The following is a 19,641-nucleotide window of genomic DNA, read 5'->3' as shown; positions in this document are numbered from 1 at the left end:
GAGTGGTTCCCACCATACCAATGCTGAGTTCCTGGATCTGCAATCCTGCTGTGCCCATTATGAGGGGTTCCCACCATCACTTAGCTGGGTTCCCGGATGTGTACACCTGCTGTGCCCATTATGAGTGGCTCCCACCATCCCTGTGCTGAGTTCCCGGATCTATAACCTGCTGTGCCCATTATGAGTGTCTCCCACCATCCCTGTGCTGAATTCCCGGATCTATACACTTGCGGTACCCATTATGAGGGGTTCCCACCATCCCTGTGCTGAGTTCCCGGATCTATACACCTGCTGTGCCCATTATGAGGGGTTCCCACCATTCCCATGCTGAGTTCCCGGGTCTGTACACCTGCTGGGTTGACTCAGCCAACCCGTCTACACCTATATTTAAAATATCCCTTTTGGAGGACTGACCCTTTAAGCTTTGCAATGCACAAAAATTCCCCAGCACACTAGCCGGCTGGTCTGCATGAAAACAAAGTCTAGGGCCGGGATCACACCTTAGCGATGCATGCTTCACGTTGTGGTGCAAAACCATTCATTCATAATGACATCCCAAAACACCTTGCCAACGCTTGTCCCTTTTGTGCCCCTCGATGCACCTAAGTACATGCACCTTTTTCTAATAAATGGGCTGCCCCGACACAACGCAGATTAACGCGCGAACTAACACACATCTACGCGTTTTGTGCATGAAGATGTAGGGCTTGTTCACACCAAATGCAGACCAGATCTGCATGAGTTTCTGCACACGCAGTACAGTGGGTTGTGTCCCGTTTTTGATGTGTTCCGGGCCGTTTTTGGTTAAAAAATGTTTGTGTTTTTTCCCCCTCCGTTTAGAATGGGCTTTTAGTGCATTCCAGGGTGTTTGCATGCGTTTTTATGCGTTTGCATGCGTTCCAGAGCAGGTAAAATAGGGCTTGCTGCAGTTTTTTTTACATGCTCTGGAACTGAATGCTGCGGTGTGAACTAGAGCCCAAAATACCATTGGAATACATTGGACGCAGTTTTGATCCGGTCTGTAACTGCTCTGCTCCTGGAACGCGCTTGGTGTGAACAAGGCCGTAGATCTAGACTAAACTGTTTCAATCATTTGCATTAAAAAATAATAAAAAAAAAAAAACTGCCCATACACCAATAGATTACAAAAAGTAACTGTTGCAATGTTGGTTCAATTTTCTACAAGTTCATTGGGTGGAATGGGCGATCGTTTATAACCGGAGTGATAAAAATAATGTTTAATAAACGGGATGGAACATTTTTTTAGAACAAAAGAAATTCTAACAGTAAACAGCTTTTGTTTGAGAACTCCATTTTTAAAAATTGAATGTTAAACCAAACAAAGTTAGGAACGACATTTGTCAAGCTTCGATGGAATTATTGAACGCTCCAAAAATTGTATTATTACCGTTCGTACAAAAAGTACCAGTGTATGGCCGGCTTTATACTCATTCGCCGTCATTTTATAACACACATCCAGATTATATTAAACTTTTTGTATCTTGTGCGAAAACAAAGCACTCTGGGTTTAAAAAACTCTCTAAAAAAAACCCTTCTCCCCTTAATTAATAGTAAATATTAGTTTCTGAGCGGCCCGATAAAGACAATTAGGCAGCTTTTCTGTAGAATGTGAATCCTTGTTGTGTCCACAGGAGGATGAGTGAGGAATTTCACACACTGCTGGGAGGGAGAGGGACGGGGAAAGGTGTGCACTGCACAGATGTATGGGGAGAGTGAGGAGGCTGGGACAAGGGGGAGAGGGACCATGTGGGAGAAGACAAATGGGAGGGGAGAAGGGCCGGGTCACCGAGTAGTGACAGCTGACACAGAGTGACACAGGGCGATGGAGAATGGGAAGGTAGAGGCAGGTTAGGTGACAGCCGGGAGTAAAAAAAGTTGCAGGGAAAAAGTTTCTGGATATTGTTAATTGGTGGCATTCGGAAGAAAAGAACTGGAGGTTAGGGGTGAATAGAGGGGAAAGTGGGTGAAAGTGGGTGTGTTTAGTGAAAGGGATCTTAGACAGGGTCTCACCTCAGGCACCCCCCTTTGCTCTCTCCTCCTCCCCTCCCAGCGCTGGGCAGCCCTCCCCTCCCCTCCCCAGGCTGTCTGCACATGGTGTAAGTAGTGAGTTTCCAGCAGTAGCTGCAGCCTGTCCTCTCCTCTTCTGTCCTCTCCTGTCTGCTCCCTTGCAGCTTGCTCCTGCTGATCCTGCGGCCCTCCTCCTCTCCCCTCCCTTCCCTGTACCTGGGCATCATGCCCCGGCCTCAGTGGCCCAGGAGATGCAGGGTCCCCGGGGTGCCCCCTCTCTGCAGCCTGGCGCTGCTCCTCCTCTGGCAGCTGGTGAGGACCCAGGCGGCAGTGAATGTAACATTGAGGTATGCAGGTGGTGATGGCACCTGGTGGGTCTCAAAACCTGGAACTGCCACAGGTGCTCGGCTGCACCCAGAACTGGATGTTCTGAGAAGGCAATTCCCCCAGCACTATGCACCTAAAAAAGGCCGTTATGGGCACTCAAAGGTGTCACTTCACCGACTGCATCCTTTGATTCTATGTTGAGCTTTTACAAGGGGTACACTAATGATGCCAACTGCACTTTGTAGCCGTCCTGGAGCATTTTGGAAGCCAATTCTCTGGAGCTCCAGGTATCCAATCTGTGGATAATGTCGTCATAACTATCAGTTGATTAATTTTTTTGTGGTGCAGGTAAAAAAATTGCAACAGGTGCACATTATAGATTAAACAAAGTTACTATGTGAACATTTAGGCAATAGGTCGGCGGCTGTTAAATATTTTCTGTCTTCTGTTCAGCGTGTCTCAATATCTGTTGTCCGTCAAGTCTACTGTAATTTTCTGTCATTCACTGTCTTTGCTTATGCCAACCATTGCCAGTCCAGCAGATGGACGGAACTCAATGTAAGGTCCAGTGTGGTCAAAGTTGCATGTTAACTCTTAGGATCAGCACCCAAAGGACACAAGACAAGGAGCCCTGGTACCCTCAATCTCCTGAAAGACACACAGGATGCTTTCAGGATATTTAGGGCTCTTGAATTACAGGACAAGCACAAACCACCTGCTGTGGCTTTCTAAGCCTGTTCTCCTCGGTTTTTGGTTTTGGATGGGATCCGGATGGTGTTTGAACTCTGTATATTTAGCTGTGTTTAAATTTAACCTTAGCACCACTGACCCTGCGGTTGGCTAACTTGGAGGAGCTCCTGGGAGATGCTTGCATACTTTACGGTGCTGCCTTTGATAAATGAACGTTTGCCGTAGCTTATTTGTGCATCAATCTTGCTTAAAGCCTTTGAAGGAAGATATCTCAATAGCCAAAGTTTTGCAATTGTTTAAAGCTAGGGGTTTAGCACTGTAGCTCAGAATACAAACTGTGGACAGCAATCCCTTACAGGGTTGGTAGATACTCAATAGTTGTTCATTCTTTTTCGTCATCGGTGTAAGTCTTTAGAAGATTCCTATGATGTCATCCTGTCCTGTTTCTATTAAACTGAGTTGCATTGTGCCAAGAGATATATAGGAATGTAATACAGCATTATAGAACTGTATAATATATAGTACACATGTATTGTTCAGATGATTTGATGGAAGAAATGTACCTCTGCTTATAGCCAATGTCTCAGCCACCACCTGCTTTGGCTTCCTACACAGCGGTGTATTGTGGCCGTTGAGTTAGGTATGCCCTATGTATGTATAGAAGCGTGCTTGTGAATAGTGGTGTTTGTGCAGGTCCTTGTGTGTGTGGTGTGCAGGGGGAGCAGGCGCACAAGGAGCCCAGGTAGAAGTACAGTCAGGGGATGTGAGGTATGACTTGCAGTGTGGCCCCCTCACACCACGCTCACTCATATCTCACAGCAACTGGTGCGTGCAAAGGGCAAGTCTCCCAGATGTATTATCATGGCATATGGTCCTGAAATTCAAGGGGGGGGGGGGGATCTGACCCTCATTTTCCAAAAAGTGGGTGACAGTACTGCACCAGATGGGGGCGTGGGCAAGTTGTCGACAGGCCCACCTGAATGCAAGCCTTTTGGCCCCATAATGGGGGTATTAAAGTAGACTTTAAGTGGTAACTTGCTGGGACTTTCTTCCTGAAGAATGAGCCATTGAGAATTCAGCATCCTCCTCAGCTGATACACTACAAACTCCAGTATGTCCTGTCAGCTGGAGGCTTGCATAGCATGCTGGGACTTATAGTCCCATGGTGGCCATAGGGCCTTTTTTGCAGTCATAGGGTCATAGAATTGGTTGATTCACTGAAGCTGACTGTATTAGAACTTGAAATGCACTTTGATTTTGTTGAGTATTTGACGTTTCATATTTTATTTAAAAAAAAAAAAAGAAAGTTTTAATTCCACAGAAATCCCAGGAGCTTCCAAGGCAGAAATATATTGATCAAAAAAAAAAAAAAAGCCTTCTTAACTTTTCCTTGACGTCTTCTCCCTGAGCCTAACAATGAGGATATTTTATTGTTTGACTGGCCAGATTGTGCTTTTTTTTTGTTTTGTTCTTTTGGTTTGTTTTTAATGAGCTCAGCACTGGCTGATGGAACAAGAAAACGTTTTATTGAGAGCTCAGAAAATTCCATGAAGGCAGAATCGAATCGCAATTGCACAAAATCATATAAAAGGTGCTGGCTGGCTGGCTGGCAAGCAGGCATGCTCTCTCTCCGAGATGGAGACTTTTCGTCTGGCTTTGAATTCCGTACCAGTGACAAAATAAAGGGCAAAATCCCACAGAAAGGAACAACACATGATAAAATATTGCAGGCTCTCAGCAGAGGTGACAGTGTGCGGGTGGAACAGAGGAAGCTTTGGATCAGAACAAAGGTTCTTTTTTTAAGGAATGGCTTCCAATCAGGGATGACAGCTGGGAGCGGAAATCTGTTTGACAGCATCAACGCTTATGATATGTCAGCTGAAATATAGTACAGCATTAAGCCAGGGATAGATTGGGAGAAGAGGTAGCATCATCTACTCAAGATTTTTTTTTTTTTTTTAGCAACCCAGAATTAATTAATCTTGGGATGAAACCAAGATGGGGCCAAGACCTGTGACTAGAATCTGTTGACAGACTGGGAAAGAGTTTCTTTGGCACTAATATACTGTATGTGGGCACCTAAATTTGTGTCCTTGATTTATTACAACATAGATTTGTTTTGGCACCCAGAATATTTGCCATGATAGCATTTTTCATGCTAAAATGGGTGTGATGGTAACATTTCCTTTGAGTAGACACTACTTAGAGATGCCATTTGGGTTTATGGGTAGATCAATAGAGGTTAGGTTCTGATTTAGAATCAGGGTAGGATTTAGGTTGGGATAAAGTGTTAGGATGAGGTTACAGGTTATTTTGAGAGGTTAGGTTGTGGTTTATGGGTAGATAAACCACAATCTATGTTGTAATAAATCAAAGAGGTTAGGTTCTCATGTAGAATTAGGGTTAGGGGCTGGGTTGGGATAAAAAGATAGGATGAGGTTAAGGGTTATGTTGAGAGGGTAGGTTGTGGTTTATAGGTAGATTAAAGAGGTTTAGGCTCTGATCTAGAATTAGAGTTAGGGGTTAAGTTGAGATAAATTATTAGGTTATAGGTTACATGTTATTTTTAGGGGTTACGCTATGGTGTATAGGTAGATTAAAGAGGTTAGGTTCTGATGTAGAAATAGGGTTAGGTTGAAATAAAATGTTAGGATGAGGTTAAGAGTTACATTGAGGGGTTAGGTTGTGGTTTATGGGTAGATTAAAGAAGTTAGGCTCTGATGTAGAATTAGGGTTGGGGTTAGGTTGAGATAAAGTGTTAGGATGAGGTTAAGGGTTGGTACGTTGAGGGGTTAGGTTGTTGGTTTATAGGTAGATTAAAAAGGTTAGGCTCTGATGTAAAATTAAGGTTAAGGGTTAGGTTGAGATAAAGTGTTTGGATAAGGTTAAGGGTTACGTTGAGGGATTAGGTTGTGGTTTATGGGTAGATTACAGAGGTTTGGTTTTAATGTAGAATTAGTAATAGGGTTTAAGTTGAGATTAAGTGTTAGGGTGAGGTTAAGGGTTACGTTGGGAGGTTAGGTTTTGGTTGGATAAGTTAGGGTTTAGTGTTAGGGGTAAGGGTTAGGTCGAGGTCAAGAAGAAGTAACTTGATTTGAATTTTTTATTAACATTGGCTGCGATATTACAACATTTTCATTTCCACATATATATGACTGATTCAAATGTATTCAAATACACTTTTTGGTGCTGAAAACCCATCCACAGAAAGAGGTAGTGCCAATGCTCCTGTGCCAATAGCGACCACGCCAATTTTCAGAAGCTCCAAACTATGTAGTGTGATGGAAAGAGGTTAGTCAAGGACAGAGACAGTATGGCTTTGCTTATAGCCGCTTGAGAACAGGTAACGAATCCAGGAAATTTCAAAGTGCGCTGCAGCCTGCAGCTGGGTTCATTTCAAAAGCTATCAAAATTGTGAGCTAAGTCTACATCAAGGGAGCTTTAGGAGACTTTTGGAATTTTGGCCCCCACAAGTCAACTTTTCTGACTTTTGTCTTTCTCGTATAAGGCTCCGGTGTCAAAATGTTTTTTGTTCCCTCTGTCCCTTGGTGCGTTCTCAATGTTTTATCAATGCTCTACTGTCCTCGTTTCTCTACCTGTTCAGTGGGTGCCAGCGGAGGAGGAGGAGGCCTGCTGCATAGTTTGGAAGAGGTGTCAGTTGTTACAGTGAAAGGCAGTAGAGGGGGTGATAGGAGCGCAGTATGAAAGCAGAGCCTGTTTAAGCGAGCAGGGACTCTGGATGTCCATATTTCAAGGAAGAGAGCGATGTGTCAATCAATCCGCTGTAGAGAAAGTGACTTCTCCAGTGCTGACCACACTTGTCTCACAATAAGCTTACTATATAGTAAAAGAAAGACAGTAGTGTTAACACAAATAATACATATGGCGCCTCATGGCATAAAATACAAACTACTGCAGGATCTAGAACTGTTTTCTCTTTTTGCCAAATCTGTCGTCCTTATCTTATATGGAATGGGAGGGATCAATCTGTAGTTTGGGATAAATCAACCCAAGATATCATAAGGAATCCTTTACCAGTCATGAACTAAGTAGTTTGCTGTGATTCATGGTCCAATTTGTTAGTATGGATGCTTTAGTTTTTCTATAGTGCATCACTGCAAGCACAGTTACACTTGTATTGATGTGTGAGGAACACGTGGCGAGTTGCCCATTGTGAAAATACATAAAGCTGCTTATATAAAAGTCACAGCTCCTGTAATCACTGGCAGGGTTGTTGCTTCTTGTTAGAAACCGCAACATTGGTACCAAGTTCCAGCACTGTACGTTGTGGTGTCAAATCAATGCGGCCTTATGTAATAAGAGATGCTAATTCCCAATCCAGTAGCCCGTATCAACCAATGAGAATCCAACATTAAGTGGCCTGACTTTGGCAGAGTGACTTCTGATTGGTTGCATTTAGGGATTGACACTATTTTTAGTTAAAGAGACCATGTTGAGGTCTTTAAAAGATTTAAAATGTAAAACTACTAGGTCCTTGAAGTAGAAGACATTGTCTACCAACCTCTCCAGCAGCCCATTTCTCCAACCTCTCCTCCGCTTCATCACTTCAACCTCTGAAAGCCTCTTGGATATTCAACACTTCTGGGAGTGCTGGATGCCTGGTTCCTCAACCATGGGCTGATTCCTTCCACCAACCCCCACATCACTGCTATGTTCTTTAGTTGTGTTGGGGTCTGAGGAAGGAATGGCAGTATTATAAGAAGCCTGTTGGTGATCAAAGACAACACTGTCCACTCAAAACAGACATTTACAGTTTTGATGGCATTGGCCTTTACTGCTAGGGAATCAATAAGCCTATTGGACTTATCCCATGTGGCACCTACACCTTGTATAATACCTTGTATAATAGGGCTACAACAGACATGGCTGCCCATAACCGCTTGTGGGGGGACCCTATCACATCAGTACATACTATGTTTCCTTAATACCTGGATGTATATGATATCTTGTTCAGCATTTATACATATTTGTAATTGGTGGATGGGTTTTTTTAAGTCATGGGGAGGGTATTATTTGTATTTTTATGACACAAAAGGAAGACATATGGAGAAACATTCGGGATTACTGACAGCTAAAATGATCAATAATCAGATAGTAGAATTCTCACACTGCATCTGACATAAGAATTTTGCTCCAAATATTTGACTTATTCGCCTGTTATTGGAAAACTTCTCAGCTCACACCTTCCCCAACCTGAAACAGTTTATTGGCACGCATGATACATCCCTTACTGGAGGATCTCTAAGAGTGATGGGTTGTTAATGGAAATCATGGAAGGAGTTATTGAAAGGGAGTTCACATAAGAGGGGCCATGTATTATAAACTTGTCAGTGTTCCAGGACAAATTAGACTCCGCCCTGAGCTGCCCAAAACCCAATCTGCAGAGTCAAGAAAGATCTAACTGTGCCAACTGTACATATAATCCCATTCACGTGGCCGGTGGAGCGTAGGGTGGGTCTTGGAAAAATGGGATTGCTGGCAGGATTGTATTTCAATAATCATGCCACCATCACAAAATACTAAGAGTATAGACTCCACCTGCTTCTTTTACCAACCATGTAACCATTAATATTTTAGTGATGAAGATAAAAGCACTCATTGAGCAGATCACCAGTCAATTGACCGATTCATTATAATTGTACAGATCGCCAGTCAAAAGCCTGCATAGAAAAAATGGTCATCTGTTGCTTGAGCTGCAGAGAGTCTTGTGATTCCTGTCTGTGGCCAACCCTACCCCATTTTCTTTCTTTTCAGTTGGATTTACACACATATCCGGGAGAAAACAGACAAAAACAAAGCAAAAAAATTATATTTTAGATGTTATTCCAGTTTCTGCTTCTTCTATGTATTGGCCCGCTTTGAGTGCCTTATGGTGAAGACAGCCTTGACTTGGGCTAAATGCCACTTTTATCCAATGACATGAACTTAAAGTCAATGTAAACCCTAAATAAATGATGTTTATTTATTATTATAAACAATTGCCACTTGTGTTTTAAATTAATATTTGTTTTTTTTATATTTTTTCATCCTTTTTCACATCTCAATGCTGCTGATCCCCTGCAACTGGTTGGCATCCACTGCCTGTCTACATACATGCAGATCAGCGATGGCTGCATGGTATTTGTCAATGTGGGTTTCCAGATGGTGACAACGGTGCAGTGGAGTTGAAACGGCTACTTGTAGTGTCCATTGGAGGCCCATGTGGCAGGGTGACAATACCAGAGCACAATTGGGAATCAGGGACTGAGTGTTGCCACCCTATAAAATGAAGTGCCCGAGCAAGCCCCTTCATAGTAGGCTCACCAGGTTGAATTTTAATAAAAGCTGCAGATAAACACAAATTTGTGATTACACCACTATTTTAAACTTTATATAGGATTTTAGTTTTGGGATTTACATGTACTTTAAAAAAGAGACAGGTGGCTGTGAACTCCTATCGGCTGATACATAAAACCGTCTATTTTTCTGACCGAGGACAGAACCAGCAAAGCCAAGGGCACCCATTGGAGGAGATGGAGCTTTGGGCATCAGCTATGGGCATCTGGCAGTGGTTATCCTTACATAATGGAGCATTATGAGGAAAAGATATATGGAATAATATGTAGGAATAGCCAGTAGAGCTGTAGGAGGCATCATTTATAGGCGATATATAGGCTACAGCATTAGTGGAAACATGGCATAAGATTAATTTAGAGGCCTGTGCTATAAAATTTAAGGGGAAAGGTTATATGGAGTATTACTTAGCGCTGGAGTATGATGTCATATACTGAATTTGGAAGCACACTCGGAAATATATAGGTCATACCAAATAGCATTTATAGGGGGATTACATGGCATATTTGGAGCCATTGTGTACAAAGCAGAGGGATAGCGATGGTATTATGGAGAGGAGCCGCGGTACTGGGAAAAGCCTTAGACATTCCTCATATTAATGTTTATACAATAATAATAGAGGCTGTCGGAGCACATGATGTCTGTGTTTTCATTTCATTTTCATGACAGATTGTTTGAAACCAGAGAGATGGCTCTGCTCTTTGAATTAATGACGAGAGGGATCTGCAATGTGAAACGTCACAGAGGAAATGGCTGTGGGTGTGAGCCGGGCTGAGAGCGCTCCTTTCATATACAGCATAATGCCCAGATTATGCTCCGTGTGTTGGCTCTCCTACAGAAATAGCAGCTAGGGATGTAACCTAAGACGTCCGTCCGTCACTTTCCTAGCGCCAACACTCCCTGGAATGGGTCACAATAAATATTCGCAGCTTCTGAGTCTCATTTCTCTTTTTCTTCTCTCTTTTACTCTATTCTTGCCCTTTCCCTGTCTCTACTCCTCTCTCTTCTTCTCTCCTTTCATCTTCTCTTCTCTCCTGTTCTACCCTAACCTCTCCACTTCTCTTCTCTGCCCTCCTCCTTTCTCCTCTCCTGTCCTTCTCTTCTCTCTTCTCCTCTCACCTTCTCTGCCCTCCTCCTTTTTCCTCTCCTGTCCTTCTCTTCTCCCTTCTCCTCTCACCTTCTCTGCACTCCTCTTCTACCCTAATCTCTCCTATGCCGTTCTCTGCCCTCCTACTCTCTCCTCTCCTGTCCTCTTCTCTTTTCTCCTCTCACCTTCTCTCTTCTCTGCTCTTCCCTTCTCGTCTCTCCTTTGTTCTTCTCTTCTGTCCTCTCATCTTCTTTTTTCTCCTCTTCTACCCTAATCTCTCCTCTTTTCTGCCCTCCTCCTCTCTCCTCTCATGTTCTCTTCTCCTCTCACCTTCTCTTCTCTCCTCTTCTCTGCTTTCTCGTCTCTCCTTTTCTCTTCTCTCCTTCCCTCTCCTTTTCTCTCCTTTCCTCTTCTCTTTTCTCTTCTCCTCTCATCTTCGCTCCCCTCCTCTTCTCTGCTCTCACCCTCTCGTCTCTCCGGTTCTCTTTCTTCTCCTCTCTCTTCTCTTCTCTCCTCTCACCTTCTCTGCTCTTCTCTTCTTTGCTTTTTCCCTTCTCATTCTCTTCTGTTCTCTCTTTCTCTCTCTCTTGCCAGTCTCTCCTATATCTTTTTTTTTTGCTCCCCCTCTCTTCTATTCTCCTCCTGACTGTCTCTTACCCTCTGTCTCACTCCTTTCCTTCTATACCATCTCTTCTTCCACCAATCTCTCTCTCTCTCTCTCTCTCTTCTCCCTGCCCCTTCCATTCAGTACTTTTATTCTTCATTTTTCCTTCTTTCAATCCTTTCCCTTTTTTTACTCTTCCTCTTTTATTGTTCTGTCTGTCCCTTCCACTCCCTTCTTTCACTGCCCGTTTCTCCCTCTTCCTAATGGACTTCTCTGTTTGCGTTTTGTTTCTCTTGTGTTCCTTCTTTCTATACCATCTGTTCTGTATCTACCTCACCTTTTCTCTCTCTTTCTTTGGCCGCACATACTTTGCTTAATTTAACATGTGTGACAGGACCCCCAAAACCTTAAGCCCTTTTTAATGAAAACTTTGACTTTCTTAGTAAAAGTTATGGCTGGCCTGCCCCATTACACAACCTCGTATTGGCTCCTCAACCTTGTATGGGCATCCTTCATGCCTACTAAGGAGTTGTATAAGGCAGAAAGGTGTGGCCAGGCCTTGACTTTTGCCATAAAAGTCCAGATTTCCACAGCAAGACATCCAATTGTTGACATCCACCTTTTCTCATAATTACTGCATGTTAGTGCTGCTAATCTTCTGCAGCCCCTTTGCAGTCATGCCATGGTTGATGTCTGTGTCACTCACTTGTCTGCAGTAGACTAAACTCCTCCCCTTTTTCCTTCCTATGCTTGTCACCATTGTAAAAAAGTATAACTGTTGGGAAATGAGACCAGTTTTTGACAACTTTGAAAAGCTGCGTCAGAATTTTATTTTGGAGACAAAATCACTTTTACCTATGGTGTTAGTCCAAAGCAATCTTCTCTGGGTTGTCTCCATGTTTCCTCTGTGCAGACCATTTAAAGAGAACCTTGCCGGACCTAGTGATTCATATGCCTTCTGACTGTAAGTTATTGATAGTCTAGACAGACGATTTGTGGACTGTACCAATATTTATGAGGATTTAGGGTGTTGAATCTCTGGCTTGAGGGGCCTTGATTATGTCATCAGTTCCTACCAGGAACTACTGGGTAGCCTGCACACTGGCTCAGCACACAATATGCCTGTAGCCTCCATTGGTATTTGATGGTACGTACATCCGCTAACCTATCTGGAACTTTATTAAATAACATTACAAAGATCAATGGTGAGCTAAAGTTCCCAGCAACCAGAGGTCATCATTCAGAGGTTTAAGGTAGTTAGACTAGTGGATGACTATCCCTGATTGGTTGTTATATTTTACACCTGCTTTTGCTAAAGTTGACTTATGTTCCAACTCTAACTTAAAGCTACGTTAAATGTCTTGTTGGTATGGTAAAAAAAAAGTATAAGAGAAGGGGTGACTTGCCTTTCCTTAGGAAAATGCTGCTTCAAGTATCCTTCAACATTAGTCACATGATCAAAAGCCTAGGCATTGGTTCACATCAGATCAAAGTTCTGATTGGCTAATCATCAGCTTCAGTAGGGGCCATGTGCTGCTGGTCACTTGGCTGATGCAGGAGGGAGCAGCAAGAAGGTAACATAGCTTTTACAAAATAAAGCTCTATCTTCCCTTTGCTCTTCCAGCCTGCTCATGGCTGCAGGTAATCCACACTCCCAGGATCGGGCATATTTTTGGTACTGCACATGTGTTGGCTCCTTGTCATTGAGTACATTGGACAGCCCAACTCCTGTAGAAGGTCCATTATACTCTATATCCAGTCAGTGATGAAGCATTGCCTGGCCATGGCCCTAAGCAGGCGGGAGCATGCATAATGAGGTAAGTCTGATATTGCATTTACAAAATTGCAGAGGAAGGTGAAGAAAGGGCATATGGAGCTTTGTTTGCCAAAAGAACAATTTTGCTTTGAGTCAACATTTGCTAATAGACTTGCTTTAAAATTTCTATATTAATTTTGTTGGCCGCTAGTTAGTGTTTTATTAAATTTGGAATGGCAGTGAGTTTGTAGCTGCTTTTACACATACAAAACGTAGCGCTTAAAAAACCTAGTAGAAAGAACACACATATGTCAGTGGGAGGACCCAAAAAATAATTATCTGGTGCTTCATTTGGGATGATGAATCACCATAGCTGTAGTGTGATTGGATGCTGTTGGTTACTGCACATTACCCTTGGTACTTATTAAAAGATAGGCAAGGTGTTTACGTACCTTTGTGTAACAAAATATACCGATGGTACCCATTAGGTGATGGTTGATGGCCAAAAACACCAAAGAGATTGCTTATCTGAAGCATGTATTGGCTGTGCAATTTTCTGATCAGACACCTCCAGTGCTGGCCTCATTGTGGTGGAGCAATTATGGTCAGATGGGATAATGTGTCACATAAGGTCACATCTGACCCCAAGGTCTTTTTTGTGTGGATTAGAATGCCTAAATAATCTGTTTTTCAGGTTCCAAGCTTGTGAGATTTGCTGTAGATTGTGTAGTTTGGGTTTAATCAATCTCAAAGATTAGGCTTTTTGTCTTATGAAGAAGGATAACCACCACTGGTCTGCACCATGATGGTACCAGGTCATCATTAACGGGTCCAAAATACTCCTCAGCAAACACATAGCTATATTTCACAAAGGCTGAAGTATTCTTCGTCTTAAGAAAATGATGTGTCAGTTAATGGTGCAGGCATGATTCGACCCATAGACTTAAAAAGGTGGTCCACGATGTAGGTTGAATCCAGCCAAATCAATACACACCATGGTTTGAGCATTGCAGAGAACTATACAGGCTTATAAGCTTAGATCAACTAAGCTTGCAAGAAGCTTCGGTGGCGAGGGGAGGTCATTAGTCCATCAAGTCCAACCTATTAGGATCTCATTCTAGGAATACCTGTGCCCCTGTATATTACGGTCCTAAATACCCAGGGCTGGATTTCCCACAAGGCCAAGTCTTGGGGCAGCAGGGAGTAGAGGGGCAGCAGGGAGTAGAGGGGCAGCAGGGGTGTGGAATTCCTATCTCCTGATGCCCTGGACATGCAGATCCGGGTGCCGTGCGGGTAGTTGTTTTCTACATTTAGCCCTGCTTTTGGCAAGCAGAGCTAAATGTACAACAGGGAAGCCTCCACTTGTTTTGTACAAGTGATCTCAGCAATGTCACCGAGATCACTTGTATGCAGCCTGCAGGCCTGCCATTCTCCATGGAGGTGGGGTTGGCGGGTAGGCGGGCGCATTGAGGAACCTGGCCTTGGGGCAGCAAAGAGAGTAAATCTGGCCCTGAGTATACCCCCCCCAAAAAAATATCTTCATAGTAAGGACCTTTCATGATCATACAGAAATCCTTTCTCCCTTTGTAAAGGAGTTATTTGGAAACATTTCCATGGGCGCATTGACTGAAGTATGCCCAACACTCCAGTGTAGTCACATAATGACCTGGAAATTAAAAGCTAGTTTGGCCATTAACTGCTGCTCATTTTCTTCTGAAAGGCACCGGATTGCTGGAGGAAGCCTCCAACTTACCATGTTTTCTGGTAGTTTGGTGGCTTACAATGCTACTTTGTTGAGTCCCAGCTGTTCCTGGCGATGAGGATCAAGAATGCCTATGTGTGTTTGTAGAACAGCGAAGGAAACGTTCAGAAATTTACAGTGACAGGTTTCTGCAGTATTTTTTGCAGAAGTAAAAACAGAGATTTCATACAATCTTTCCTTTCTGTCATTTTGGCTGGTTCTCCAGGCAGCCAGGTTTGTCCTGTAATACTACCTGAACTCCCGCAGCTGCAGATAAAAAAAACCCACTTGGCGGGGTGTCAAAGCCACGGCATTTACTGGTCAGGGATGAGATTGTATGTGTCAAATAGCAGAGAAAGTCCGTGCCACATAACCACTTACACTAAAACCATATGGATCTAATTCCGGAGACACACATTGCTACTGTTTTCCCCTTCAGTTTTCCGCTGCCTGGTATTCAGCTGAGTCTGGCCCCCATGGGCTGATGATTCAGGAACCCGTCGTAGATTTAGGGACTGGGTTGGGGCCACTAAAACAATGCAAGTTTTTATTAGGAAAGTACTGGGTGTGTTTGGGGTGCCTTGCTTTCCCCACTTTAGAAGAGTCCACTTTGAAATGGAAATGCATTGAGTTTTCTCAGCTTGTGTTCCTGCGAGCAGTAAGGACACCCTCTGTCTGTGGCCCGGGCGAGGACTCGTACAGAGGGCTCATTGTGTGTCTGGATGTATGTACAGTGCTCCGTTCTCTGTTTATTGAACGGATTCAGTTTGGGTGAAGCTGGGGGGCCTGAAGCCCAGGGAGCGAGAGAGGTAAATATTTAGTTTGGTTTTAGAAAGTATGTGTCAGAACTAAGAAGATAGTTTTCAGAATCTATGAGCGGCCTGTCTGTGAAATAGTCACTGAGTGTGAGACGGGCTTGTCCTCTGATATAGACTATAATAGGCTTTTATTCCAATGTATGCAATGAGCCACAGCCACCAATCAGATGGCTGCAATTTGCTGCAGTATGGCTAAAGAAAGAGTTTTGATTGGCTGTTGTTGAAGACGTAGCTCTTTGTATTTATTCAAACACAGGTCAACATAATATTTTAACTTTATGTAAACGGTACACGTACGCAAGCCGTGGATGCAACGGTTCATGGCACGCCATTGTGGATTCCAAAGCTGGTTGATTGAGATTGTAAGCAACTCTTAAAGTTTTATCAGCTGAGTGATTTATTATTAATTCATTTCAATAAGAAATCCCTCGAAATTTGGTAAAAAATAGGCTCAAACAATCTTTGAATTTGTGTTCATTAAGAAAGATAAATCAAAATTAACTTTTCAAGCAAAATATTTCTTGAAGAGAAAATTGAAATATTGATCAAAAGGTTGATGGAAATATTGATAGGAAGACATTTAATAATTAATTTGATCTCTATCATTTTGATAACATTTCAAAATAATTGACCTGTATGGTCCGTAGCATCGTGAAGGGCTAACCATTTTCGGCTGTTTGATAAACTTGCTGAAGTTGGTAATTGATCGGCCAGTTCAAGTGTTATGTGTAGGAGCACCATAAGCCTGTACACCATTCTCTGTATTCTCCTATAGAGATACCAATAGGTGGGGAATGGCACCACATTTAAAGGAAACCTGTGAGGAGCAGAATCTGGGGGTTACCAGTGCTGATCTCTGAAAATGCTAGTTGTCTGCCTGAAGTATTGATCAAAAGGCTTCAGCAATTGTAGTCTCCATATTTCTTTTTGTTCAGGCTTCCTTTCAGTTCAAGTTATGGTGCGGCTGGGAATGGGGGGGACAATTTTCTGTTGGCATCACAACGATCCTCACACTATCCTTGATATTCTATTCTGCTAAAGCTCACAAAGGGCTTTGACCTTTGCTTTGGTTTCATGGCTATTATTATTTATTTTTTTGCTTGGGATGAGATTGCTGGCCCTATAACCAGTCTTAAACTAGGAAGAACAGGGTGACACTTTTTGTATCGTTATCTCTGGAGACTTTCCTGGCATAGGTGTCCTTCTGACAACTTTGATACTGCCGGAATATATCTCTTAATGATTTGACCACACAGGCTACACTACTACACCAAATTAGGTAGAGCCTAAGTAGAACTTTCTTAAAACAGAAAGTATATACATATCTCCCTTCCATCACAAATCAAAAAAAAATATTTATTTTAGAATAGTGGGCAGAGCCATACAAACTATTAATTTACACTCCTGGGCCAACTGTACAGCACAGATTTAGTCAGATATGTCAGAGCAATTTATTCCAAACTGAACATAGCTGTTTCAGGTTGGTCAGCCATCATCAGTGCAGTGTATGAACACCATGGCTTCTATGGAGTATAGCTTGGGGAGAGCTTTTTTGTTTCTTATAAGCCACCTCACATAACCTGTCTGGTTATATTTTGCAAGATTAAAAAAAAGTATTTAGTAAGGTTCCATCTTAAAAGCTTACATTTCTGATAGCAGGCATCTTAGGAAGGAGGGTCACCATAGGCTTCTTAAAGTGTCCTTCAGTGACCTCCCTAATGAGAAATGGTTCATGTGTGGTTACTGCCTCCTCCTCTTTTGTCAATGAGAAGAATTAAGGATTGGCTTAGACTGCCAGGTATTTTCCATTGGAAGTGTTAGTTGACTACCTCTCCCTGAGTGTAACCCTAAGCTACTCAACCCTTTTCCAATCATCACTAAGGGCTGTCCATTTGGGTGTAATCAGCTTGTTTATGGTCCAGCCTACGCTCATTTTTTGTCTTCAACTTCTACCTCTGAAACTCACACCCCTGTCCTCCCGCAGTCATACAAGTAGACAGGTCAATGCACAGGACAAGTCTCCCCAGTTTCTAAATATTCTTTGCTGCTGGAGGACTCTTCTGCTTCCATTACCTATCTGCATTCAATAAACCACCCTGTTAAATGCCCCATCCTCACTTATGCAATGATGTGACTGCACAGGTCGTTGCCTTGCAGAAGATGCGTGCTCTTGGGTCCCTAAAAAAACAATTCCTGCATTGCTACTGTTAACGTCCAGACAGTGTGATTTATGAGGATCTGCTAAATACATTTTAACATGCAATAAATCTGGATGTGCTGCTAAAATTGATGGTCTCTATTGGGGATTAAAATCTCTGTATATTGATTTTAATGAAGACCATTGTTTATATTATTCGAGAGCGTCAGAGCCAAAGTGTCACTGCAGGAGAGTTTATGCTATGCGGAGTGTTCTGTAACCGATTTCTCAGAATTATTCCTGTCTGTTTTTTAACTTATACTGGATCCCAGACAGAGCCCATCCGCAGGTCTCTGGGAAGCTCTGAGAAGCTGCTGATCCAGGCAAGTTCTCTGTTCTCGATTCCAGACTGTTGTGACCTGCGAGTTCCCAACTGCCAAGGAGCTACTAGTCACAGCAGGAAAAAGCATGCTGGAATTTACAGCTCTGAGATGAATGAAGGATAATGATAAGACCTATGCTGTATTCTGAACACTGAGTCACGTCACATTAGGTGTGTGGACAGTCAGATGCTGGATGCAACATTTGAGTAATGGCATCCTATTACCCTTTGAGGTTTTGGATGGCGGGTGGACTACTGCCTTGCTCGCAGGGGACAGGAGACTGGGAGCCATTTGCTCCATGGGTCAAAACTAATAAGACATGTTGGCCTACTGGCCCTAAGTGGAGAGACTTCACCCGTCTACAGTCAGTGACTCATTCAGGCCAGTAAATAAGTAAAATAAAAGAAATATTGGCCTACTGGCCCTAAGTGGAGAGACTTCACCAGTCTACAGTCAGTGACTAATTCTGGCCAATAAATAAGTAAAATAAATAAGTCAAAGGTTTATAATCTTACCCTGCTCACACTATTCTTGAATAATTTACAAATACACAATAAAGGTTCCAGATCATTTAGGATATAGGTCTCATGTTATCACCCACCGTAACTCCTGACTGTGTCTTCCCTGCATTCCTCACTCCCGAGTATGTGTTTCCTGCATGTTGGTGGGAGGGCAGCAAAGAAGTGTGTCTTCCACCTTAATTCCCAAGTGTATAGCACCAGAAACATCTTGCTGGTCATCTTTCTTTCACACCCCAGCAATAAATAAGTTTTTCTTGTCCATACATCACATTTATAACCTGAAAACAGCATCCTGCTAATAGATGGAAGCAGACAGTTGCAAAGGAACATGTAACAATAACAAAAAATTCCCAGGGGTGTAAGTCATCTTACATCCCCTCCTGGACTTTGCTTAACATAGAGCACTGGGAGCAGCATGGGACCAGGAATCTGACACTCCCAGAAGTGTCGGTTTTTGAAGGTTCTTCAGCAGGCAGCTTCTTACCTCTGCGATGATCAACGGCATGGGCAGCAGGAGAGGTGAGTACCCAACCTATTATTTGCAAGCAGTCCTTTAGATTAACTTTTAGTTTTAGTGACAGAGTTGCTTTAACTAACATCGGTGACAATTTAGATAATCATTGGTAAAACGGTCATCTGCTGCTTTATAATTATGTTCTATGGAGCAGTGATGTAGCCAACTGCAACAAATAGTTTGTAGTCACCATCAATCTAAAAAGAGCAAGAGAGAGAGAGATCTGTAGCTGGTACTGATCTCTACAACAAAATGGATAATGAGACCTGCTCTTGGTTCCTTTTCCCCTCGTAATACAATCAAGGATTGGATTATTCTACTGAGTGCTGGTGATTCCTCTTCCTACATTATCTGCAAATACATCTTTAATTTTCTTCAGCTGACCTTGTGATCCAAGCACCTTTGCCAGACACCTTATCTGATAATATTAACCCTTAGTAAGCCACTCTGTGTGTTTTCAATTCCCTGTTGCCTATGCTGCTGCCCCTTTTAAGCAGCTTTGTGTTTTTCCTCAAGGAAATGTGGAAAAGGTTGTAATCCAGAAGTACCCCAAATCCATTTAATACCATCTCAGCTCTGAGACTCTGGCAGCCGGCCCTCCCCAGAGCCTTACAATTCACAAAGTGGAAAAAGACGCTGAAATTTGGTGTTAAACACACAGATGGGTCAACATCCCAGGTT

At 42.9% G+C, this 19,641-nt stretch overlaps 1 protein-coding gene across 1 annotated transcript in view; it reads left to right on the top strand.

The window, feature by feature from the left end:
• Positions 1–2,124: 2,124 nt before the first annotated feature.
• The window catches only part of COL11A2 (collagen type XI alpha 2 chain), a 133,561-nt gene continuing 116,044 nt past the window's right edge, over positions 2,125–19,641 (top strand). Inside the window, exon 1 of the mRNA XM_018558117.1 lies at positions 2,125–2,359. Coding sequence (XP_018413619.1) covers positions 2,254–2,359 — 106 coding nt within the window. The 5' untranslated portion in view covers positions 2,125–2,253. The remainder of the gene's footprint in view (positions 2,360–19,641) is intronic.

This window comes from Nanorana parkeri, unplaced genomic scaffold (assembly GCF_000935625.1).
Source record: "Nanorana parkeri isolate BGI_ZX_2015 unplaced genomic scaffold, ASM93562v1 scaffold321, whole genome shotgun sequence".
NCBI lineage: Eukaryota > Metazoa > Chordata > Amphibia > Anura > Dicroglossidae > Nanorana > Nanorana parkeri.
This window is presented reverse-complemented; position numbering and strand designations above follow the sequence as displayed.